At 35.5% G+C, this 27,551-nt stretch overlaps 1 protein-coding gene across 8 annotated transcripts in view; it reads left to right on the forward strand.

Annotated features, from left to right (window-relative positions):
• The window catches only part of CCSER2 (coiled-coil serine rich protein 2), a 190,853-nt gene that overhangs the window by 115,308 nt on the left and 47,994 nt on the right, over window positions 1-27,551 (forward strand). For 7 of the 8 annotated variants that reach the window (XM_053909655.1, XM_053909654.1, XM_053909656.1 and 4 more), the window contains 2 exons: window positions 2,547-2,742; window positions 24,788-24,871. In XM_053909655.1, coding sequence (XP_053765630.1) covers window positions 2,547-2,742; window positions 24,788-24,871 — 280 coding nt within the window. The remainder of the gene's footprint in view (window positions 1-2,546; window positions 2,743-24,787; window positions 24,872-27,551) is intronic. The other variant, XR_008424850.1, reaches the window with a different exon arrangement.

Below are 27,551 nucleotides of genomic sequence, written 5' to 3' on the forward strand. Positions count from 1 at the left end.
TTGATTATTAACTGGTACTTTTTAATGTGACTGCTTCCAGATTACAATTTTAAAGTAGTGCTTTGTTTTAATGTCACAACCAAAGAACTTTAGAATCTCAGAGATGGAAGCTTGAAAAGAAACAATCTAGTAGTTAAAATCCATGTTCCTTAATCATACAGTGAAAGCAGCAACAACAACAAAAATAAACAAATTAAAAGCTAACTGTTTTTGATATAGAGGAAAAGAATACACAGTCTTTGTCTTCATGGAGTTCATGATTTGGCACAGATTGCACATGAACACAATATACTGTGTTAAGTATCATAGTGGGGCACACTAGAGGACTCTATAAGGACACCTGTGGAAGTACCAAGCCCTGCTTTAGGAAGGGATTAAGGAAGCTTTCCCTGAGGAAATGCCAACTAATTTAAGATGAAGAGGAGTTGTCATTCTTCAGATCAAGTGGGCAGTGGAGGGCAGGGTAAATAGCCTAGCCACGAGTATGGAGAGGTTGACATAGGTTTGGAGATGAGGGAGATTATAGTGTGCTTTGGCAATCTCAGGTAATTGGCTATGGATTAAGATGTGTTGAGGGATGAAGTTGAAGAATAAATTTGATTTAGGCTATCTGTGGCCTCATAAACCAGATTTGAGTCTCCTTGTCCCTGAAAAACATGCCTTGCATTTTGTGCTGTTGTTTTTTATTTTCTTGTTCCAGAAAGCCTTCTCTTTCATTTCAGTCATACTTAACTTCTCTTTCATTTCAGTCATACTTAAACCTCATACTTTATGAGAAATTGTGTATGAGCAAACAATCCATTCAGGCAAAGAAAATAAGTGTAATTTGCGGGGGGGGGGGGCAAGAAAACCTTCCAAAGTATGTCAACTTTTTTCTCTGAAAACATAGCTCTTATCTCTACTCTTCATATGCTAGATGAGTCTATGTTTTTGTTTTACTACTTTGCTAACTTTTTATTATTATATATTTTTCATCATTCCATGTATACATTGCCCATCTATTCAGTAATGGATGGTGAAATCATATTAATTAATCAGTAGTTGAAATTTAATCATTAAACTATATTTTGAACCAACAAGTATAAGGCAGAAGTATATGTAAACATATTAGAGTCTTAACTATAGATCAAAAATTTTTAAGTTCTTAAAATTTTTTTTCTTGGGTTAAAACAAAAATCAGGCCTGAAATAAAATACGAAAAAATAGTTTCAGAGAAAAATAATTTTGTGAAAACCAAGCCCATGTTGAATATTTAAGAGTTTAGAAATTTGGGAATATTTGTTATAAATTAGAAAATCTAGTGTTTCAGGGCGCCTGGGTGGCTCAGTTGGTTGAGTGTCCGACTTCAGCTCAGGTCATGATCTTGCAGCTTGTTAGTTTGAGCCCCGCGTCGGGCTCTGTGCTGACAGCTCGGAGCCTGGAGCCTGCTTCTGATTCTGTCTCCCTTTCTCTCTGCTCCTCCCCTGTTCTCTCTCTCTCTCTGTCTCTCTCAAAAATTAATAAACATTAAAAAAAAATTTAGTGTTTCTACTTTTTCTGTGTGGTTAAAATTTAATGTGTTGTGACTTTGGCAAATTTAATGGGTCATGAATTTAACTTGAATTCTGCTATGTTAATATGGCCATTATATTGGAGCGAGTACTCGTTCAGTGTGTTATTTAATATATTGAGGTCTCACATACGTAACAAGTTTATGTCTTAAGAACCAGCTGGAATCATGTATTACATGACTGTAGTAATTTAAAATTGCTTTAGCTAATGACTTCTGATCAAAGCATTGTGTTCTTCACAATCTATGAAACACATCAGCCCCAGTTTTTGTGGCTTTTTGTTTTTTGTTTTTTGGTTTTTTTGGTCTGCTTTTTCAAGCACGTATATTGTATGAAACTAAAGGGAAGTTTAAATTTTCTTAGAGTACACTTTTTAAAATATATTTTAAGATTGGGAAATATGTGGTGTATATAAGACTTTTATAAAATCAAGTTTAATCTTTATTAGAAAAGAAGACTTACCAATAATGTAAAAACAAAGTAGTAACAGTTTGTCTGTCTTAACTGTTTGCTGGGACTTACAAGAAATAGGAATCCAGGCGTGTGTGACCAAACTGGGAATGAAGATAGATAGCATAGTTATAGGGCTAAAAAAAGATGTGACGTTCAAGAGACCAGTTAAAATCAAGAGCTAAAAAGCAAACAATCCATTCAGGCAAAGAAAATAAGTGTTATTTGGGGGGGGGGGGGGAGACAAGGCCTTTCCCTAGAGTTTTTTCTTTCTCTTCCATTTACTAAGGAATAAGGTTTATTCAACCAATGTGTAAAATACATAAAAAGGGGAGGGAGTGCAGAAGATAATTGTATTAAGGAGAACTAGAACTGATTGGAACTTTTGGTGGAAACAAATTCAGTGTCTGAGGTAAGCAAAAGTCAAAGGCTTTGTGATAATGGTAACTGATATGTAATAATCACTGGAATAATTTCATTACCTTGTTTTTTTCTGAAATTATATTGTATATCTTTTCCCTCCAACTTCTTCCCCTGCCCTTCCAGAGGCTCTCCCTATAGAGAATCTCCTTTGGGTCATTTTGAAAGCTATGGAGGGACCCCCTTTTTCCAGGCTCAGAAGATATTTGTAGATGTACCCGAAAATACAGTGATACTGGATGAGATGACGCTCCGGCACATGGTCCAAGATTGCACTGCTGTAAAAACTCAGTTACTTAAACTGAAGCGTCTGCTGCATCAGGTGAGTTCATATGAACATTTTTAGCTCTGATATTGTGAATTGCAAAATGAATTGACTTTTTAAAGTTAATTGGGTTTCTAATGTCTATTTAGATTTCTGTAGAAATAATGCTTATAAACAGTACATAACAAACTTCTGTGGGAGAAAAAAAAACATGGGATTTTGTGTGATGTTCTCAGTATGGTCCCCAACATTTATGAGCTGTGTGATATTTGGTAAGCCAGTTTTTCTCCTATTTCCTCATTTTTATTTTATAAGGTTGTTGACACAATTAGAAATAGTAGTTGTAAATTTAGAGATCTAATACCTGACGTATGGTATTCAGGCATTTAGTCATCAGTAGCTGTTATTATAATTTCAGCTAACTAGGAAATCAACAGCACTTTTTTACTTACATAGTCACGTAATTTAACTTTTGTTTGAAACCTTCAAGTTTAATCTTCCTCAGTCCTTTCATTTCTTTATTCTAGAAAATCTAGACTCAACAGTGATGTGACTTGTCCAAAGACACAGGATGAGCTGATGGTAGAACCTGGCTTCTTGTTCAATAGTACTTTTTTTTTTTTTTTTTTTTTGCTTGAATTTACAGACAAGGTCAGATGCATAGCAGAAAAGTAGGGAATAAAATACTGATTTTATTTTACTTTATTTTTTTAATGTTTATATTTGAGAGAGGGACCGAGCATGAGCAGGGGAGGGGCAGAGAAAGAGACACACAGAATCTGGAGCAGGCTCCAGGCTCTGAGCTGTCAGCACAGAGCGGGATGCGGAGCTCAGACTCACAAACCCGTGAGATCATGACCTAAGCCGAAGTTGGATGCTCAACCTACTGAGCCACCCAGCTGCCCCTAACAATATTAATTTTAAATCATGAATGTCTTTTGGTTAATTTTAAAGCTTTGTTTGTTTGTTTTTGTAGGCTAGCCAATTTTTGCTTAAAATTATGGTTGAGAAAGAATTGTCTCGCTTCTCTCCTGAATTTATTTTCTGGATTACTTTCCTCAGCATTATATGTTGTAACGTCTTATGAGCAGGGACCATTTCTTAGAATTCCTGGTGTTTATCAAAACCAGACTCATGATATATGCTCAGTAAAAGTTAGTTGAAGTGAAATATGGCTCCTGTGTTAATAATGATGATTAGTGTAAATACCCAGTTAAAGTCACGTAAATTGTTTTATAAGTATTTGATTATGGATTCTCCAGACTGCTCTTCTCTATTCTTGTGGATTTTGGACTACCCTTTGAAAGAAGCTTTTCCATGCTACAACTAGGAACAAGAAAGTAGAGAATCTTTTTCAGATCTGAGATCCTTGGACTTGTCTCAAGGCAGAGATTCCATGATTGAACTCTCCAGACATAGATAGAGCTTACGTTTTTAACTCTAACTAGAAGATAGACTCTGGTTTATAGTGTTTCTCTGTTTACTACTCCGGGGAGATTTTCTCATCAGGAGCTTCAGGGTCAAAGGAAAGAGGAGGTAGAAGGGGTGGGGAATAGCCAAAATATGTTAGATATCTATTTTGAATCAGTCATTGTACTAGCTATACTGTGTACCCTCTTTTGTTTCTGGGTTTATTGGCCTGAAATATGAAGCATGATAAATATCAGCTAATCAGACCAGGCCATGTCTAATAATGACAGAAGTAACATACTTCAGGAGAGAATACGTGATTGATAAGACACTTAAAAGAAAAACTGTGACTCTCTTAATGGTTCTTTTCTGTCGTTACGACCTCTGAAATTTTTAAATGAACACTGATCAAATTAACTTTACCTTTTTATTTATGCATTGAAGACAAAATTATGAGAAGAAAAATTGCAGAATCTTTTTAGTACATCTTTTAAATTTCACAAAATGCTAATAGAAGTTAAAAGCTGAATGAGTCTAAAATTTCATATAACTGCCTCTTAATTTCTTCCCCATGTAATACTACTACTCAATTTAAAGAAGTTCAGTGTGATACATACACATAGTTTGAAAAATTCACATAGTATCCAGGCTTAATGAAAATGCAGAATTTCTGTCCTGCACTCCACCTCAGTCAACCTTTTTGTTGTTGTTGTTGTTTTTGTTTGTTTATTTATTTTGAGAGAGACAGCATGCGCGAGTTGGAGAAAGGGAGAGAGAGAGGATCCCAGGCAAGGTCTGCACTGTCAGTGCAGAGCCTGATGTGTGGCTCAAATTCATGAACTGTGGGATCATGACTTAAACTGAAATCAAGAGTCAGACATTTAACTGACTGAGCCACCCAGGCATCAACCTTTTTCTAATCTGAACAGATTACCGTCTGAAGATTTCTCTAGAGCTATCATGCAGGGACTTCCTTTTGTCATATTCTGGGATTGGGTCCACTATTTCCTGTATATCTTCTTCTTATTTAAAAAAAAATTTTTTTTAATAAGTTTACTCCCTCATTTTGCTAGAGTATATCTTTCATTTACTTTCTAAGAGGGGGTAAATGGATGGTAAGGTTTTTTTAGTTAGTACATTACTGAAAATTTCTTTCATCTACTCTACTATAGCATATTAATGATTTGCCTGGGGTGGAAGTGAGTTTTTCCTTAGAAATCTGAATGCATTGCTTTTCTAGGATTCAGGTTAGCCACTGGGAAAAGTCTACATTCTGATCCCCTTTACATTTTATGTTTCCTGTTTTTATTTCTCTGAGAGATTTGTAATCTTTTTTTTTTTTCCCCTGGCACTCTAATCTTTTATTTCTGGCATTCTGCAGTTTCAAAGTGATGTCCTGGGATTTGAGTTTTGTTGTAGTTGTTTGTATGTTTCCCACTTAATGTCTGGGTAGAGTCTTTGGAGATTCATGTAGTGTGAAATTTTCGTAAGCTATTTCCATGATTTTATTTTTGCCCCATTGTCTCTATCTTTCTGGAATTCTTGGTAATTACAAACTAGAACTTCTGAATTGATTCTCAATCTTTTATCTTTTTATTTAATATTTTCCTTTGGATTTGATTATCTTTTCTGGTATATTTCCTCAACATCATATTCCAGCTCTCCTTTTCTGTTGAATTATTTATCTTGGCAATTGTATTCTTAGTTTTCAAGAACTCTTTATAATATACCATTCCTTATTCATATCATTCAATTTTTGTTTTGTCAGTAAGTATATTAAATAGAGTGTTTTTATTAGGTTTTGTTAAGGTTTCTCAGGTTCCTTGCATTATTTCTCTTTCCAAAGAGTCATTTTGTTTATGTTTACTTTGGTTTCTCTTTCTATTGGAATATTTCTTCAAATATCTGATGATTATTTATTGTTCATTAATATTTAGGAGTGAGGAACTAAAAAGTTTATTCAGGACTCTTTGTACATTAGCTAGGCTGGTCAGCTGGCTGGCTTGATTTTCCAGGACTGCATAGATATTGGAGGACCCGCAATATCTACTAAGTGGAGGATTTTTCCTTCTTAGGTTGTTGTATTTTCTCCTGAGAAGAAACCACTAATTTTTGTTTTGTTTTGTTTTTGCTTGGAATAGAGCTAGAAGACTGGGAGTCTGTTCTTGCCTTATACAGACTTAAAATTAATTTCCAGCATCTTTAACCCTGATGGGTCATATTCTTTTTCTGTATCTAGCATTTGGCCCTCATTGGGGTTTTGCAGGGCAAATTGGTTCTTTTTTGTTTTACATATTGATGTACATACATATTGGTGGAATTGCTGTTAGAGAGGTGGAGTTTTGCACTCATTTGCAAACATAAGAACTTAAATTTAAAAGCACTAGTAACCGGTATCTACTTGGGGCTACTCATATGAGATTGATTATTATAGGGAGGAGTCACCGGAGTTCTCATATTTTGACCGAGCCCTGAAAGATTTGACTGAGTACTAACTCATGAAGAAGAATGTCCACAAAGAAAGAGGTAGTTGCATCATCTCTTTGGTTCTCTTACTTTGGTGTTCTCTTCTCCAGATGGCTTACCCCAAGGCAATGTTCCTTAAATTCAGAAAGAAATATTTTCCTTGATTGTTTTCAGCAGTTTAAACTATTTCCCTTATAAGATTAAATTAAATTCACAAAAGGAAACTAAAGAGAAATGATTAATGAAAATATAAATAGCATAAAAATCATTTCTATAGCCTACTTCTTAGAGGAAACAATAGAATTTTATAAAACTCCAGGGGACTTTACATATAAATATGTAAAACTTCTATTACCTAGTACTTAGTAAATGTGTGTTAGATTGATTTTAATCAGACAGTTTTATAAATGCCTTACCTGCCTTAGTTCCTGGTGATTCCTTAATCTAGTGGCCCTTCATTGCTGTCTTTATTTTCTTAGTCTTCAGGACCTGATTAAGAGGCCCTACTTGATAAGGACAAATGAGAAACAACATTTGTATTGTCTAGATTCCCTTAGTGTCTATTACCATTTTGAAGGAATTGCCTTTAAAATTGGTCTTAGTTATACAAAGAAAAAGAACTGAGAGAGAGAGAGAGAGAGAGAGAGAGAACAAAGATGTTTATTATAAGGAATTGGCTCATGTCGTTATGGAAGTTGAGGAATCCCAAGATCAGCAGTTGGCAAGCTTGTTCTAGTCTGAATCTGAGTTCTAGTTTGAGTCTAAAGTCTGAGTCTGAGTCTGAAGGCCTGGGAGCTAGGAGAGCCAACAGTGTAAGTTTCAGCATGAGTCTGGGTTCAAAGGCAGCAAAATACCAATGTCTCTGGTTTGAAGACAGTCAGACTAAAAGAGAGTGAATTTTCCCTTACTCCACCTTTTCCTCTATTCAGGCCTTCAGCAGATTGGATGAGACCAACTTACATTGGGGAGGCATTCTGTAAGTCCATGGAAGGTAGTTTTGGTAGAAGCATTGTGAGCAGAGAAGCAAATCCATATACAGAGTAAGCGTCTATTACAGTAAGGACAAAACATCATCTTTTCCATGATGAAAGTGGTCTAGTATAATCAACCAGCCACTAGGTAGCTGGCTGATCATCCAGGGAGTGGTGCCATATCAGGGACTCAGTGTTGATCTCTGCTGCTGGCAAGTTAGGCACTAAACAATGACCATAGCCAATGTGGCTATGTTGCTGAGTCTGTGCATAATTTGTATCCCTGCCACCATTGCCATTTTGTTCATGAGCCATTTTGGATGACAGAGGTAGCTAGGGAAAGACGCTGACTGGTATCTGTGGAATGGATCAGACTATCCACTTAAATTTTTAAATCCTCTTCTGCTGAGATCACCTTTTGGTGAGCATTCACATGATACAAATATCTTCATATTTTTTGCCCATTGACAGAGGGTCTATCCATACACCTCTTCCCCAAATTTCTTTTTCACCAGTTTTTCAATCATGTTTCTTGTAAGTCCCTGACCATTGGTCCATGAATTGGTATATAATCATATGTCTGGACATTTTTTCTTCTAAGCAAAGTGAATAGCCACATGCAGTACTTGAAGTTCTGCCACTGGGAGGATTTCTTTCCTCTGCTACCCTTCCAGGATGTACCAGAAAGGAACCGTAGTGCTACAGCTGTCCACTTGCAGGTGTTGTCTGCATATTATATGAAACCATCTGGAAACCAAAACTGCGTCTTCTCTTCCTCTTTCAACTAATTTTAGGGAACTCCCCATGAGGCCATAGTATAGTTTCAGAGAGAGAAGGCAGTATAGCAGGAAGGTGGGGGGACCATGGCATTTGAGCCACTTCTTCATGTACCTTACTTTTATCTTTGGCCTCTTCAGGCCCGATCACAACTATTACCACTTCTATTTGATGATAGAATGTTTCTGTGTACCCCCAACTTTATGACTTTGTGTGTTAGATAATATCCTATTCATGATGGGCAGCTCAGGTAGCATGGTAACTCGGTGGCCCAAGATTAAGCATTCAGTCACTACTAAGACCCAGTAGCAGACCAAAAGCTGTATCTCAAAAGAACAGTAGTTATCTGCAGAGGATGGCAAGGCTTTGCTCCAAAATCATAAGGGCCTGCATGTACAAGGGTCTACAAAGGCCTCCAGACAGTATCCCTGTTTGTCACTGACACTTCCACCCCATGGAATCTGTTGGATCATATCACCCAAGGGGCAGAACAGCTTGCACAACAGCCTGGACTTATTGCAGAACCTTCTGGACTCTACTCAAATCTAGCAGCTATTTGGGTCACTTGGTAAATGGGCCAGAAAAACACACCCAGATGAGAAATATGTTGCCTCCAAAACTCAAAGGTGCCCATTAGGTGCTGTACATCTCTTTGGTTGTAGGAAGATCCAGATGCAGTGACTTACTCTTCACGTTAGAAGGGGTATTTTGACATGCCCATGGTCCTCACTCCTGCACACTGTCTTTTTCTGCAAACAGTTGTTTTCATATTCCGTTTTTTGTTCCTGGCAGTGAGGGTAAATTGATGATTGGACAGTGCTTTTCAAAGTAGCTTGTAAAAGTGTTTGTTACTAGTCCTTGGAGAGTTAAAGTAGCTATTTCCATAATAGAAATCAACACATTTCATCCTTTCAGAAATATTTGCTATCAAAAAAAAAAAGACTGAGGGGCACCTGGGTGGCTCAGTCGGTTAAGCGTCCGACTTCAGCTCAGGTCACGATCTCACGGTCCGTGAGTTTGAGCCCCGCGTCGGGCTCTGGGCTGATGGCTCGGAGCCTAGAGCCTGCTTCTGATTCTGTGTCTCCCTCTCTCTCTGCCCCTCCCCCATTCATGCTCTGTCTCTCTCTGTCTCAAAAATAAATAAACGTTAAAAAAAAAAATTAAAAAAAAAAAAAAAGACTGAGCCAAAACCAAACTGTGTTTAATGACCAGTTGATTTATAGTCTGGTGCAAGCTTTTTGTTTTATTGTGTTGCAGACAGAAAATAGTCTGTGCCAAAACAAATCTGTGAATCAAACTGTAAATAACACTGGTGAAAGATACTATTCTTACTTGTGAAAGACAAGTCAGGGAAGGGAAAAGATATGCAACCAAATATTACATTAGAAGTATCCTTATGTAGTATGTGAAATAGAACAATTGCTCTGGGAATGGAGATGAAGAAATTCACTCTCTGCCATCATAGAGAAGATGTGAAACTGCGAGTTGAGTTTATCAGGTGAAGAATTTGTGGAGGAAATCAGTGGATTCAACATGAACAAAGGTATAGGTTCTTGAGAGTATGAGCTCATTTGTCATAATGACTGTAGGAAAACCCATGAGTACCTAAGATACTCAATAAAGAGAAAGCCAGAAAAACCAGTGCTCACTTGGTACACTTTGAAGTAACTATTAATACTACTTCTTACTTTAAAAATGTTTATTAACAAGAAAAATTAAGCATTTATGCTGCATTTATGGTGGGACTATATTTCAGTAACTAAAGCGACATCTGTATTTCAATAACTAAATCCTTAATGAAATATGATTGAATTTTGCTGAAGAGTGCCATCAAATAAATGTAGAAAGTGTGATAAAATTAGGGAAACGTTATTGTACAAACAACAAAGAAATTTCTAATGAATTTTTCTTTAAAATTTTTTTTAATGTTTATTTTTGAAGGAGAGAGAGAGACTGAGAGAGAGCGCATGAGCAGCGGAGGGGCAGAGAGAGGGAGACACAGAATCCAAAGCAGGCTGCAGGCTCTGAGCTATCAGCACAGAGCCTGACGTGAGGCTCGAAGCCATGAGCCGTGGGATCATGACCTAAGCCGAAGTCGGATGCTTAATTGACTGAGCCACTCAGGCGCCCCTCTAAAAAAATTTTCTGAAGAAATTTCTGCCTTATGCCAGGATTATTATTGTTATAACTGTGAGGTGAATAGTCCGTTCACATAGTGCCAAAGTAACACCATAATTACTTATAGTGGCAAGAGAAAACCGTACTTGTTCATTGGGGAGACCAAACTGTCCTCACCCTAATCCAGAGATAGTTTTCCCATTAGTAATGAGTTGAGTTAGCTAGATAGTGTGTATCTGCTCATGTGATACACATAATTGTGCATAATATATTCTAGCCCAAAACATTTAATCTTAATTCCTCAAGTTACTGCTCACAGATTTCTTTTTACAGAATAAACAGATGATAGAAGAATAAGAGAGGAAGGACAAATTCATATGGTTGGAAGTTCTGTAGAAAAAATTGTAATATCCCTTTAGCTTGTTAGTTTCCTAAAAAGTTGATGAAGGGAGGTGAAAGTGCTACATTAAAAGAAATTTAAGGGACAACTAGATGTAATGTGAAATTCTGACCTGGATATTGGTTGACAGATCAACTATAGAGGATATATTTGGCCAATTGGGGGGAAATTTGAATATGACTTCTATATTAGATGAGATAAAAATTTGCCAAAATGGAAAGATAGATATTGTTGGCTAGTTATAGAATACTATTTACATTATAATCATATATCTTTACATACATCTATATATGTGTATCTCCAGAAGGAAATGCACTAAGGTGTTAATAGTGGATTCTCACTGGATGGTGAGAATGTGATGTCTTTTTTTCTTTAATCTACATTAAAGAAAATGTAGATTTCCTTTTTTTTTTTAAGTTTTTAAAATTTATTTTGAGAGAGAGACAGCATGAATGGGGGAGGGGCAGAAAGAGAGGGAGAGAGAGAATCCCAAGCAGGCTCCACACTGCCAATGCAAAGTCTGTTGCAGGACTTGCACTCTTGAAATGTGAGATCATGACCTGAGCCGAAACCAAGAGTCAGTTGGATGCTTAACCAACTGAGGTACCCAGGCTCCCTTAATCTACATATTCTGATTTCTCATTTTCTATAATATGTATTTACCATTTTGGGAAAAAATAAAAGGTTATTGAAAAAGTACATGTCTTATTCAAACATCAGTTCATAATGGGATATAGTGAAAATGTAGGATGTTAGAGAAGAGGCAGCAGTGATAGGCTTAGGGCAGATTATAAAGGCCCTTTGTGCCACAAAAGGAGCTTGAGTGTTATTCTTTAGGCACTAGTAAGCCAGATGAGTGACATGGCCAAATTGGTATTTTAAAAATACTATTTGAAGGGATCTGTGGCAATGCAAGATGTCCCATCCTTATTATTTAGTGTTTTCCTTATTCCTGTCTGGGAACAAGCATTTTTTTCAAGGAACCCTGGTTAACTTCTAGTGGAGAATGGTATTTAGAAGCCAAGATCTGGGGGCTAGATGTGCTTATTGCGATTGGGTTGTCAGTGCCCTTAAGCCCTCCCAAGGCGTGTGAGTGTGCATGCGTGTATTTGTGGGATTTTGTATGCATACTAGTGACTGTATTTCTATATCTCTGTATATTGAAAACTGCGGGTTTATGCTTATAATTTTAATTCCACTCTAAATACAGCGTTTCTCCTTTTCTGTATTTATAATTCTCTCCTCCAACAGTGAGAAAATTGGTTTCTGTTTTCCTTAATATATTTATTCATTTCATCAGTCTTCTTCAGTGCAACCTGTTTCCTGCCACCGCTGTTACTACCTGCCCTGTGTAGTTGCTCTCCTCACGCCATTAAGATTCTGCATCTTAGTGAGGTTCCCCATGCATAGCTTCTTCTCATCCTCTGTGTACACCTTCCTCACCCTACTTGGGCTCTGAATCCTTGTCAGCCAGTCCCCTGGGCTCTGACACCCCACACCAGTCTCCCTGTCTGTACGATGCCTCCTTACTGTGCTTGGGCTTGATACTACATGTCAGTTAATGCCTACACATGGATACCATCCTTGCCATAATTGATTCTTTCATCTGGCACTAGTTCTTTTCTTGTATAGATGCTCTCTTTATGCTGCTTGAGCTCTGGTAGCCCTCTCCAGGCCATCCATGTGTGGATACCCACCTCAATCTGCTTAGACTCTGATAGCCCACACCAGGCTGCCTGTTTGTGCATGTGCCCTTCATGTTCTACTCAGGTTTGACTCTGTTGTCACGTTGTTTCCCTACTCCCTCCATGGATATCTTTTTCACTGTTGTGGGCTCTGACATGCCTAGTAAGCTGCTTCCCTGCAGGGACATGTTCTCTACTTTGGCGTTTTTTGGGTAGAGACTTATCTTGTTCTGTCTCACTTAATGGCTTGTTTAGGAAGGGAAAGGATAGTGAAGAGGAAGAAGAAGCAAATGAGAAAAAGAAAAAGTATCAACTTTATTAAGGTAGAATTTACATTCAAATAGAATGCACCCATTTTACATATTTTGTTTGCATTTTGATGAATATGTGTACAGTTGTATAACCACCACTACCACAATCAAGATAAAGAACATTTCTACAATTGCTAAAATCCTCTCATGTCCCTTTGCCATCAGTTGTCTCTCGAACCTGTTCCAGACAACCATTACTCTTTCTGTTACTAAGTTTTGCCTTTTCTAGAATTTCATCTAAATGAGATCATCCAGTGTGTACCCTTTTAGTTTCTGGATTCTTTCACTCGGCGTAATGGTTTTGATATTCATCTATTTTGAGAGTATCATTAGTTCTTTACTTTTTATTGATGAATAGCATGTTATTGTGTGTATGTATGTGTGTATATATTTTTATTCATTTACCTGTTGATATTTGGGTTGTTTTTAGTTGTGGGAAATTGGGATGATGCTGAATTTCTATATATTAATGATGAAAGTTAATAAGAATGAATGTAATTTAAAAAATTAGAATTTGAATTTAGACCACTTCTTCCATGGTCTTGGGTAAGTTCCCCATAAAAGATGCAGAGATTATAATAGCTCCTATCTGAGGACTGTTATAAAGAATGTATGAGGAAATTCAGATCAAGTGCTAAGCATAATGTCTGATGCCTAGAAAGCAATTAATAAATGTTAGGTATTACAATAATGGCAATAACAACAATAAAAATATGAAGGTCAGGGGTTTTTAATTGCTTGCATTGCTCAAAATTTTATGTGGCTGCTCAAAAAGCTAATTCCAATTTACTTTAATACTCATTAAATTAGTCTTATTTCATCATTCAGTATATTTTATTAAATATTGAGTACTAAGATTGTGATAATAATGAAGATAAAAAGAAAGAAGACACAATTCTTGTATGTAGTGCATTGTTCTTAAAACTATACATTACAACTGGCTAGTGGGATTTGAAATAAATTTTGACCATTATAACTAGAATTTTTTCCTAATAAAGTAGAATAGTGTAGGAACTATCAGGGGGCATTACATGTAAAAAAGACAAATACTGATTTGTGGAACATTTTTGATATGTTATCTGTATCTGAATATCCATCATCTATTCATCCATGCTTATTTAGATATATGCACACACATACACACACACATATATGCACACATATTCATGAATATATATACTTGGTTGTGATATAAATGTATTTCTTATTGTGGGCCGTGGTTCCCCCCAAAATAAACCTTTTCTAGTATATAAACAGTGCTATGCTCAGAATTCCAAGATAATAAATCATAGATTTAAATTGGAAATAATGAAACGATCACTGCATTAATAAAGCATTAAATCATCAGTCAATGTGCTGAATGATGTTTGTGATGTTTTATAAAGAAACCTGAAAATTTTTATATAAAAGATTTGAAGAAAATACTTATGTTCTATAGGAAGTCTAAATGTTATAAAAATTAATTTACTCCAGGGATGTTAATGTAGTAACCAAGCCAACTACTTTATAGTCTAGGAGAACATATAAGCATTAAATAATTATAAAAATGATGTGTTACAAAGGGCAAAGATGCAAACTGAATGTATGATTGGAACCTGTAGTTCTTCCCAGTACTATTTATAGATGTAATACATTTCACCCAAAATCAAAACACCTTTATTTGTGGTATTCATCAAAATGACTCCAAAATTATTAACACCAAAGAATAAGAAAGACAAAAAGAGAAAGGGTGGGAGGAAACTCTTTAGAGCAAGATATAATACTGACACAAATAGAAACATAAAGCAGTGGAAAAGAATAGAAAACCCAGACATATGTGCTGAAGTATCTACTAAACAATTGGGCACAGAAGGATTTTAAAGTAAATGACTGAGGAAAAACTCAGTAGTATGGAGGCAATTATTTAGTTTATACTATAGTAAACAGATGGTTTGAAGAATTAAATATTTTTTTAATTAAAATTTTAGAAGAAATTAAATATTTTTTAATTAAAATTTTATAAGAAATTTACAACTAATATTTTCAAGTGACAGAAGAAATCTATAAAAAAGGATATCCTGACTCAGATATATACAATTAGGTTCAATAAAAAAATCTAAACAGAAAAAATTTGTAAATAACAGTTGCTTAAAATATTACAGAATCTATCCTTATATAACAAAGTTCTAGTCAATTTGAATACTAGATTTTTCTATTTTAAAAATATATTTATCCCAACCATTTGTTAGGATCACCTCTCTGAAGCGCTTATTTAAAATCAGGCTTTATAAGTTTGTATTTCAGAAATCCTCTCAAATATAGCTTGAATCATTAGATGTTAAACCCAATAGGTGAATTACAGCATTACTCAAAAATTATTTTCAGTGTACATTATAGAGTCTATGTGAGGTGATGTGATTGTTCATCCATATGCTTTTTTTTTTAATGACTTTTTAAAAAGAAAATGAAAAAAATCCACGTCTCCTCTTCCTCTACTCCCTTTCCTAGGATGCCTCTTGTGATTGTGTTGTAGCATATCTGAAACACAAGGCAGCTTTGTTGACATCACTGATGATGCTTGTCAGCAGAGATTGGTCAACGCTGCCAAACTTTTTTGTTAGTCATTTCAAGTGTCTGTGTCCATTGCAGCTGCTCTGGAACTCATAGGAAGATCCCAGTTTTTGCAAACTCATGGAAGAACCACCTGGGTAAGATGGAGTTTGTTACAGGGTTTTCCAATAAGTTCATATGTGAACAAGAGTTTACCTTGATGCTATGTCAAAAGAGAAAAGTGGAAGATGGCTTGATGACAGTAGTCTCCTAGTGCTCTTAGGATAAAGGAAAGTCTCTGTCTCTTTTTCAATCTTTGATAAAATGCTACTGGCATAAGAGTTAAGTAAAGATAATTGTATTTAGAGTTCAGAAATCCTAATTAGAAATTATAGAGACTGTTGAGACACTTCATTCAGTAAAGCAGCCCACCATAGTTGGGATAATCAGTTAACTATGAATTGCTTATTTTTTGTGCAGCAGGGTGTTGTAGTTTTTATGTATTTCTGCATCTATGCATTTATTAAATAGGTTTATGCAAAATCCTTAGAACAGTGCCAGCATTATTCAGTAAATGTTAGCTTCTTAGTATATGTGATATGAAATATGAACATTGCATGCGCGATTGTTTTTAATTTTTTTTTTTTTTAAGAGAAAAGGTTTTCTGTCCATTTTATGTTTTTCTTCCTCCTGTAATGCTTAAAGAAGCTTTTCTAATTTTGGTTTGGGACACTTTTCATTTGAGTTGAAGTTTACTTACTATTGGTTAGTGTCAGAGTTATTTGGAGAAGAGATGATTTATTAATTGATTCAGTTGGAGATTTTATTCATGATCTTTAAGCTCCTGTGCTTTGATGGAAATAATAGGTTTTTCCCTCTTTGATTGGCTAAGTCTAGACTGCTAGGCTGTCAAAAAAAGTTGGAAAGTGTTTTTTTTTGAGGTACACCAATAGCTTAAACATTAGTAACTCTTCAATTGTCTTGGGCTATACTATAAATTTGTTTTATTTAGAATAATATTATTTCAATTTTCAAAAATATTTGTTTGAGGATGGGCTTTCATCCTTTATTGATTTCTAATCTAGATTAATAATAAAGAATATCTATGTGATATAAATTCTTTGGAATGTGTTGATATTTGCTTTGTGTCTTAAAGCAGTGGTGGAAAACTTTTCCTTAGAAGGCTACATAGTAAATATTTTAGCTTTTCTGGGCAAGAAGCAAAATAGTGGTTCTTATGTAGATATTTATAAAATCATTTAAAATGCAATCATTTAAAAATGTAAAAGCCATTCTTAGCTCATGGACTATGATAAAAATAGACATCTGGCTGGATTTGTCCTGTGGACCATGGTTTATAATTTCCTGGCTTAGAATATGCTTGATTTTTGTGATTTTTCTATGTTTGTTTGAAAGCATATATTCTCTATATTTTAGGTAGCAGTATGTCTATTATATTGACCTTTTTATTGTGTTATTTATATTTATCCTTACTAAATTTTTCTCTTTGCTCTATGGGTTTCTGAGAGTAGTATTAATTTCCTGCTATAATTATAGATTTTTCCATTTCTTCTTTTAATGCTCTATTTTATTAGGTATATAAATGTTTTTGATTGGGACATCATCTTGGAGTGTTTCTTTGATCACTAAAGCTTTGTTTATCCTCATTAATGCTTTTTATCTTTAATTTTACCTTGCCGCTTGTGTTATAGTCATATTAATATATCAATTTTAATTTTCTTGTGATTATTGAGATTTATCTGGTGTTCCTCTCTCCTTTTGTTTGCTTTTAGTTTTTTCTTTTTTTTTTTTTTTAATTAATTTTCTGAGGCTGCCACAATATAAGATATAAACTGGGTGGCATATAACAACAGAAATTTATTCTTCCACAGTTCTGGAGGCTTGAAATCTGAAATCAAGGTGTTGTCAGGGCCATGTGCTCTCTGAAGGCTCTAGGAGAGGAATCTTCCCTGCCTCTTTAGCTTCTGGTGGTCCTGGCAATCCTGGGCATTCTTTGCCTTGTAGATGCATCACTCCCGTCTCTGCCTCTGTCTTCACATGACCTTCACATGACCTGTGTGTTTGTGTGTCCAAATTTCTCTCTTCTTATTTATAAAGATACTGGTCATATTGGATTTTAGGCTCGGCCCTATTCCATTATGACCTCAATTTGATTACATTTGTAAAAACCCTATTTCCAGATGAAGTTCTATTCACAAGTTTTGAATTGGCATGAATTTCTAGGGGAGACAGAATTCAATCTAATACAGCTTTTTTGAGGTATAATTTTCATGCTCCAAAATCTAGCCCTTTTTGTTGTAAAGTTCTGTGAGCTTGACAAATCCATACGGTTGTGCAGCTAGCTATTACAATCACCCCCAAAATTCCTTTTTTTTTTTTTTTAACTTTTATAATCAATCCCTACACCCCCTGCTAGCTCCTGGCAAGCACTGATTTTTTAACCACTGATCTTTTTTATGTCTCTGTAGTTCTGCCTTTTCAAGACTGTCACATAAATGGAACCATATATGGTTTTCTGAGTCTGGCTTTTTTCCCTTACCATAAGTCATTTCAAATTCATTCATGCTGTCCTTGTATCACTAATTTGTCCCTGCTTATTGCTGAGTAGTATTCCATTGTATGCATGCATGTTTGTTTATCCGTTTACCAGTTGAAGGTTATTTGTTTCACTTTCCAGTTTCTGGCAATTGTGAATAAAGCTACTATAAATATAAACATTTGTGCATAGATTTTCATGTGCACATGTTTTCATTTCTCTTGGGTTAGTACCTTGGGTTAAAATTGCGGAGTTGTATGGTGAGTATATATTTAACTTAAGAAACTGCTAAGATGTTTTCCAAAGTGTCTGTATGATTTTGTATTCCCATCAGCAATTAATGAAAGCTTCAGTTATTTTGCATCTTTGCATCTGCCTGGTATTGTGTTTTTCAGAAGCTTTTCAAGTAGATGTGCAGTGGTATCTTACTGTGGTTTTAATTTGCATTTGCCTAATGACTAATCATTTTGAGCATATTTCCATGTGCTTATTTACTCTTTGTATATCTTCTTTGGTTTTTATTATTTTGCCCATGAACAAAAATGTCTGTTTTATTGATTTTTGAAAGTTCTTTATATATTTATAATAGTACATTTAGCAGGCAGGTAAATGAAACAAATGAATATTGAAAAAAATGAAAGTTGCTTTTTAGGCAGCTATGTACAATTGTGAGTTAATGAACTGTTAAAAACCCTGAAGCACATTATCATTTTTTTTATTGTCAATATTGTTTAAAAATAGCTAACAATTTATAAGTGCTGTCTATGAGTTAGATACTGTGCTCAGTATGTTACCTGGATTATTGCAAATATTTTCTCCCAGTCCATAGCTTCTCTTCTTAATCTGTTAATAGTATTTTAAAGAGCAGAAGTTCTTCTCTTGAAGTCAAATGTATCACTATTTTTTATTGTCATATTTGTGGTATCATATTTAAGAAATCTTGGTCCAACCCAAAGTTACAGAGATTTTCTGTTTATTTGGAGGGTTTTTATAGTTTTAAGTTTGGCATATAGTTTTAAGTCTGCAGTCTGTTTTGAGAATTTTTGTATATGGCATGAGGTATGAGTGAAATTAATTTTCTTGCATATGGATGTTCTGGTACCATTTGTTGAAAAGACTATCCTTTCTTTATTGAATTGCCTTGGTACTTTTGTCAAAAATGCCTTTGAACATAAATGTGTCTTTCTGGACTCTTTCATTCCTTTGACCAATGTCCTTTTGCCAATATCAGATTCTCTAGATTACGATAGCTTTTATAGTAAGTCTCAAAGTAGTAGTATATCTTCCAACTTTATCTTTTCAAAATCATTTGACTGTTTTAGTTCTCTTGCCTTACTATATAAATTTTAGAAGCAGCTTTCCTATTTCTGCGAAAATTCTGCTGGACACTTGGTTGAGTGGGCACTGATACGTAGTTGAATTTGGAAGAGAGTTGATATTTCAACAATATTGAGTCTTTAAATTCATTAAAGAGTATACCTCTCCATTTATGTAAGTCATCTCTGATTTCTTTTTTTTTTTTTTTTTTTTTTGGTTTTTAAATTTTTTTTTAACGTTTATTCAGTTTTGAGAGACAGAGACAGAGTGCAAGTGGGGGAGGGGCAGAGAGGTAGGGAGACACAGAATCTGAAGCAGGCACCAGGCTCTGAGCTGTCCGCCCAGAGCCGGATGCGGGGCTTGAACTCACACACCGCGAGATCATGACCTGAGCCGAAGTCACTCAACTGACTGAGCCACCCAGGTGCCCCGATTTTTTTGTTTGTTTGCTTTTGAAGTTTGTCTATATTTTGTTAGATGTGTACCTAAATATTTCTATTTGGGGATTTTGATTTTTTTTCTTGGTTTTGTTGGATTTTGGTTTAATGTAAATTTTTTTAAATGTCAATTTTCAGTTCTTTGCCATAGAAATAGTAGATTTTTATATATCAACCTTGTATTTTGTGACTTTCCTAAATTCATGTGTTAGTTCTAGTAGTAGTATTGCAGATACTTTGGGAAATGATACAGCTAAAATTATATTACTTGAATGGAGATGGTTTTATTCCTTTTTTAGTTTCTACTTGTCCTTTAAAATTTCATTTTACTTGCTTTATTGCACTGGGTAGGAACTCCAGTATAATAGAGTACCTTGTTCCTGGCTTTGGGGGTAAAGCATTCAGTCTTTCACTGTTAAATATGATGTTAATTTTGAGGCTTTTTTTAGATGGATTTTATCAGGTTGAACAAGTTCCCTTCTCTTGCTAGTTTGCTGTGTTTTTGTCATGAATGGATGTTGAATTTTGGAAGAAACTTTTTCTGTGTCTGTTGTGATAATCATATAGATATTTCTTGATATGCTGAATCACATTGCTTTTTAACTATTGAGCCAGCTTTACATTCCAGGGATCAACTCCACTTGTTCATAATCTTTTTTCCTTTTTATATATTATTGAATTTGATTTAGAGATATTTTTTCAAGGACTTTTGTGTATTCACAAAGGATCTTGATCTTTAAGTCTTCTTATACTGTCTTTGGTTCAGGTAAGTGCTAGCCTCATTTAACTGATTTAATTTTCTAACTTAATTTGATTTATGTTTTCTCTAAGAGATTATATAGAACTGATACTATTCCTTTAAATTTTGGAAGAATTTTATAGACAAACATCTAGCCTTTAATATTTCTTTTATGGAAGGTTTAAATTATGAAATAATTTTATTAATAATCACATCTACTCAAGTTGTCTGTTTCATTTGGGGTGAGTTTCGATAATTTGTGGTTTTGAGTAATTTCTCCATTTCATGTAAGTTGTCAAATTTGTGTGCATAGAGTCACTCATAGTATTATTGCCTTATGTACTTTTAATGCCTGAAACATCTTCATGATATCCCTGCTTTCATTTCTGATACCTGTTTTCTCTGTCCTGATATGTATCTGATTTGTGCCTTCTATCTTTGTTCTTTGGCAGTTTTGCTAGATGTTTTATAGTTGCCGAATAACCTGTTTTTGGTTTCATTGCTTTCTTTCTATTTCTTGATTTTCAATTTTATTAATTTCTGCTCTTTATTATTTTCTTCTTTCTGCTTGCTCTGGGTTTATTTTGCTCCGGTTGTAGATTTGACACCTTTGTTTTAATATGAGTCTCTCTTATAATAATTTTCCCACTAAGCACTGCTTTAGTTGAATTCCACAGATTTTGATAATGTGGTATCTTCACTTCAAATCAAAATATTTTCTTATTTGCCTTCAGGTTTCTTTTTTGACCCATGGATGATTTAAAGTTCGTTGTTTACTTTCTAACAGTTTGAACATTATCCTTCTGTTACTGATTTCTAGTTTAATTCCCTTATGTTCAGAGACCACACTTTGTCTATTTTCTATTCTTTTTAAATTGAGCTTCCCAAATCTGCAGGTTTATGTCTTTCACCAAGTTTGGGGTGTATTTGTCTGTTATTTCTTCAAATACTTTTTTCTGCCCTCTACCCTTCCTTCTGTGACTCTAATGCTATGAATATTATATTAGATCCTTCGTTCTTGTCCCATACTTCCCCTCAGCAGATTCTATTCTTTTTCCACGCCGCCCCCCACCCCTCATCTCTTTTCTCTTCATGGTTCAAATTGCATGATTTCTGTTGATGCGTCTTCAAGTTCACTCTGTTATCTCAAATGCTGGTATTCAGTCCAGCTAGTGCATTTTGAAATTTAATTTTTGAATCTTTTCAGTTCTAGAATTTGCACATTTCCACTTTGTTCTATTTCTTTGCTGAGATTTTCTCTTTCCATTCCCTTTAAGAGTTCTCTTTTACTTTTGGAGAATTTTTATAATGGCCCTATTAAAATCTCTTTCAATTAATTCCAACCTCTGTCTTGTTTTGGCATTGGTGTTTGTTGATTGTCTTTTCCTGTGTGAGTTGAGATGTTCCTTGTTGTTTGTGTGTTGAGTAATTTTGGATTGTATATCTTGTATCTTTGTGTGTTTTGTTAGGAGACACTTAATTTTGTTTAAATGTTATGGAGAATATTGTGGGGTTTCTTGGGGTTTTTTGTTGTTTTGGTTTTTGTTTTAATTTTCTTAAAATAATTTTTTTTTTGGTAATGTTTATTTTTGAGAGAGTGAGAGAGCATGCGAGTGGGGAAAGGGCAGAGAGAGAGAGAGGGAGACACAGATTCTGAAGCGGGCTCCAGGCTCTGATCTGACAGCACAGAGCCCAACATGGGGCTCAAACTCATAAACCGCAAGATCATGCATGACCTGAGCAGAAGTCGGACGCTTAACTGACTGAGCCACCCAGGCACTCCTGTTTTAATTTTAAAGCAGGCAAATGCTCTGGTTAGATTCAGGCTAGAAGTTCAAACTAGCCAGCCACCTTTGGATTGTGGCTGTAATGTCATTTCTATTTCAAAGCCTTTGCCATGCTCATCAGATCTGTCCTTAGTATACACCTTTCAGTGGCTAGATTGGGCCTGGGCAGTGGTCTTAGTTTATTTCTCAAAGTCTTTGATATTAGGATCAGATTCAAGCAAGTGCTATTCAGGGTTGAACCTAGAAATTTACATACAGCTTCCTGGAGTCCTGAGCTGGTCTCACTGGTATTTTCTCTTTACCTAGGGCTCCCCTTTTTGTCTCTTCTCCCTGAAAGCTGATGTTTTATTTTTCTCATTCTGCTGCTTACTTTCCACAGCTATACCCACATCTAAGGCAAAAGCAGTGTATACTTGTGTTGTCTCCTATTCTTTGGAGTTCCTGCTTGCAATTTGCAGGAAGAAGATAGAGATGTTTGAAAATAAGTCAGATTATACAGTTTCTCTTTTCTCAAATATATACTTATATGTAGTACTGTTTTTATACGTCAAGGCATTTACAGCAGAGGTGAACTTTTAACTGAGATGAGTCTTGTAAAATTTCTTTTTTTATTTTAAACATTTAACATGGTGTTCTGAAGGCATTCATTAGGACATTGCCTCCCCTCTCAGATCAAATTCTGTATCTCCATTTGATTTCACCAATAAAGATATAATTTATGTTAGAAATTTGACAAATGCTTATTTTTTGCTATGAATCTAAATACACATTCATAGGCCCTATACCCAGAGATTCTGATTCAGTAAAGAAGAAAATGGCCTACATGCTTATGTCTTCTACTTTAACATTCTTGTTTTAATACAGGACATTTCTGCAGTCTAAGAGATTTCCTCAGGACAGATAGGTCTGAGGAAGATGATGATAGTAGCACTCCTTGAACGTTGTTGATTCAGTGGGTGTCTCAAGGCATCTGAACAAACCAGGTGTCAAACCACCCTTGGTAGGGGCCCAGTCCTTCACCATCACCCCAGGCATATTCTATACTTATTCATCTTTCTTGAGGTTGTCTGTGAATCATTTAATATGCCATTTCTTGGTTATTCCTAACCAATTCAGCAAGGGGTAGGACGTAATTTTTGTCATTTTCTTTATTGCATTTAAGGACAAAAAGTTTAACTTTTTCAACTTCTATTGAGATATAGCATACATCCAGTAGGTGTTTAAGGTATACCAATCTTAAGTGTATAACTTAAACTTTTCATATGTGTGTACCACCATACGTCCTGTATGTACCATCCATACATACAGTCAAGACATAGAACATTTCCAACATCCCCTTTCCCTTAAGTCAACCCCTGTTCTGATCTCTAGCACAATAAATTAGTTTTTCCTTCTCTTAGGCTTCGCATAAATCAAGTCATGCGGGGGTACCTGGGTGGCTCAGTTAGTTAAGTGTCTGACTCTTGATGTCGGTTCAGGTCATGATGTCAACGGTTCATGAGTTTGAACCCCACGTTGGGTTCTGTGCTGGCAGTGTAGAGCCTGCTTGGAATTCTCTCTCTTTTCCCCCCCCTCTCTTTCTACCCTTTGCTTGCTCATGCTGTCTCTCTCAAAATAAATAAATAAACTTAAAAAAAATAGTCATGCAATATGTATACTCTGGTCTAATATTTTTAATCAAATGATTCTTATGGCTATGCCTTCTTGAATTATTTAATATTATTGTTTCTGACTCAGAAACAAAAACAAAAAATACATACTCAAGGGTGTCTCAGTGGTTCAGTTGGTTAAGCGTCTGACTTCGGCTCAGGTCACGATCTCATGGTTGTGGTTCGAGCCGCATCGAGCTCTGTGCTGACAGAGCCTGGAGCCTGCTTTGGATTCTGTGTCTCCCTCTCTCTCTGCCCCTCCCCTGCTCATGCTCTGTCTCTTTCTCTCTCAAAAATATGTAAACATTGAAAAAAATTTTTTTATTTAAAAAAAAAAATTTTTTTAACGTTTATTTATTTTTGAGACAGACAGAGAGAGACAGAGCAGGGGCAGAGAGAGAGGGAGACACAGAATCTGAAACAGGCTCCAGGCTCTGAGCTGTCAGCACAGAGCCCGACACGGGGCTCGAACTCACAGACCGTGAGATCATGACCTGAGCCAAAGTCGGACGCTTAACTGACCAAGCCACCCAGGCGCCCCCCCCCCCCAAAAAATTTTTTTTAAATCATACTCTAAAAGCCATGTCTAAACCAAAGCAGATGTAATTTGACTTTTATTTTGCATTTTTTTGTGGGTGAGATAATCTTCAAATTCTTTAGGAAATTTTCCATATTCCTTTTCCCACTGTAAAACTTTCAATGGCTTTGTGCTTCATCCATTCATGTACTATCTGTTGTTTAGTTCCACAAATTATTCTTGCCCTCGCTTTATTTTTACCCGTTCCACATTTTCTTCTACAAATGTGTACAATGAAAAGGAGATTTCTAAAATCTTATATCCTGTTTGTCCTTTGCCATGCTAGCAATTTGGTCTGGGTGAATTCAGGTTGAAAGGAGTGTTTGCAGTTATTGTATTAATCTCATGTTTTCCTTCTCTTCTCTCTGACAGCATGATGGAAGTGGTTCATTGCATGATATTCAGCTATCATTGCCATCCAGTCCAGAACCAGAAGATGGTGATCAAATATATAAGGTATGACTAGGTACTCGTGCTAAATTTTTAAAAATTCTTTATTACTAAAATTATAAAGCAGTAACAAAACATTTAATAATAAATGTATTAAAACGTGCAGCTTTGCTGTGTTAAGTTTTAATCGGGTCTGCTTTTAACTTTTGCTACCTTAATAAGTTAAAATGATATCACTCTGGTGTTTTAATTTGAATTTATTTTATTAGTTGGATAAGTATTTGTCCCTGTATTACTACTGGTACAGGATTGTTTTTCTTAAATCAATAAATTATGAAATTTTTAATTTCTTTTTTATAATTATGAAAACAGTTTTAAAAATATACCAGTTATGGTGATTAACAGGTACTTCTATATAATAACAACATTGAAGAAATATACTGAAAATGAGATTAATTTATCTTTTTTTCATGTTTAAAAATATAATTATAGAATACAGATGCACTTTAGTGTTTGAAAGTATATTTTTTATAATGGTAATTTTTAGTTCTCTTTTTATTCAGAAAAGCTTTTTCCTTTTACAGTTATTTCTGAAGTTCATATTTCTTAAGCACACAAACGTTTTCTTGATTTAATGTTTCCAAGTAAAATTATTGTTTTCTTTCACATTCTATCTTCAGGGCATGCTAGTCAGTGTTTTCTAGTCAACAAACAATCTTGAAATATTGGTGTCTTGCAGTGACAAAAATGTATTTCTCGACTTGTTATTTTTCAATATGTTACATATTGTCTGTAGATCAGCTGGGACTCTGCTTTCTGCTGCTTCTTCATCCTGAGAGCCAGTCTGGAGGATCAGCCCCTGTCCTAGAACATGTTTTTGAACTTAAGGGAAAAAAGCATTGGCAGAACCACATGTGGATTCTGCTTGGATGTTGCAAATATTACCTTCTCCAAATAAAGTCAAGTAGTCAACCCTGGAATTAGAGGTCAAAGCAGCATAATTTTCTCATAGAATGTGGGGTGACTTACTGGAACAAGATTGCATCTAAAACCACCAAAACCAAAAGAATATAGGATTATTCTATAGTTATTTTGTTATTTGTAGTTTTGTAGTTATTTTGTTATCTAGTCTTGGTTTTTTGATGTGTTACCTTACCTATTATTGCACAAATTTCTTCCCATCTCTGGGCTTCCATCCTATTAAGAGTACAGTACTCTAAATCAGCAGGTCTGCAGTAGGATATCTTTTTTCAAAATACTTTTACATACACAATAATTGAGAACCATTGACTTAGATGGTTTCTAAATCATCTCTCAGTTTTAAGTTTTGTGACCGACATTTTTAAAGTGAAGGTGAGTTTTTCCTGCATTTTTTTTGTGAAAAGTTTTTACATATGAAGAAATAATTTTCAAGAAAAAATTTTAATTCCAACTTTTTTACACAACTGATATTTTTAATTTTTCTTTGTTCCTTTCTAGTGTGTCTATATATTTAATGTTACATGATAGACATATTGCTACACAGTATTTATTTCTTGTCCCTACTCCATTTCCTTCCAAGCAGATCATTCCTAGTCTTCCTTCTTATCCAAGGTGAGATGCTGTGGCTGATACTGTTTCCAGTACACTGGACTCCTTTGCACTTTCATTGTCAGATCCCCAGTTATGTCCCCTTCTCATCTGGTTTAGCAGTACAGCTTCAAATGATATAACTGACTTGTGTCATTGCAAATTCAGGGTCTGCAATCTGCTCTGGACCTGCCATGTCCCTAATCTGTCTTTTGTATCAGTCAGAACAGCTCCCTCTCCCATTCCCTTGATGAGCTAGTCTCAACATTGCCTCCGCCCTCAAGCCTCACTCTCAGCCATTCTTCTCAATTTCTGCAAGTGGCCTTGTGTTCATCAAGCAAGATCTGCTACCTGCCCTCCTGCCTTCTGACTTACCTGTATCTGTTATCATTCTCATTCACGTTGTTTCAGTTACAGGGCAAAAATGGCCACTGTGCTGTGGAAGACCACCCTTTCTTAGATTCTGGACTCTTATCTTCTGCTGCTGTTAGTTCTGCTGCTAACTACACATCCTCCTCTCTTATCTCTCTTCAGTGTGTCTTCACTACTTTTTCTTAATCCTCAGTTTATAAATTTCTGTATCTTACCTATCATAAATTCAGTAAACCAGATAAACCTTTCCTTGACTCTCCTTAAACCTCTTTCTAGTTAACATGGAAACCTGGAAAAATGAAAGCAGCTACTGGTTTTAATGCTATAGACATTTGGAATGACAGTTATCTTAAAAGCTTTGTCCTTGATTTTTATGTCACTTCTCTCTGAAATCCATTACACTCTTCAACATTTTCCCATTTCCTTTGTAGGTTCCTCCTCTTATTCAGAATATAGATTTATATCTTTAGTCCAGTTCTCTTTGAACTTTTTACTGTCATGGTGTCATATAGACCATATGTGTTGATAACATGAAATTTCTCTTTTTTTTGAGAGAGTGAGCAAAAGAGAGAGCACAGGTGAGGAGGGGAGTTGGTGGGGGGAGAGAGGGAGAATTTTAAGCAGGCTCCACACCCAGTGAAGCCCAACGGAAGGCTCAGTCCCACAACCGTTGAGATCATGATCTCAGCCAAAATCAAGAGTCAGACGCTTAACTGACTGAGCCACCCAGGTGCCCCAGAAATTGCTCTTTCATACCGGGTCATCCAGTTGCCCTCTGGACATTTCCACTGTGTCCCAGCCCCAG

Source organism: Panthera pardus, unplaced genomic scaffold (assembly GCF_024362965.1).
Source record: "Panthera pardus isolate Hobbes unplaced genomic scaffold, ASM2436296v1 HiC_scaffold_22, whole genome shotgun sequence".
NCBI lineage: Eukaryota > Metazoa > Chordata > Mammalia > Carnivora > Felidae > Panthera > Panthera pardus.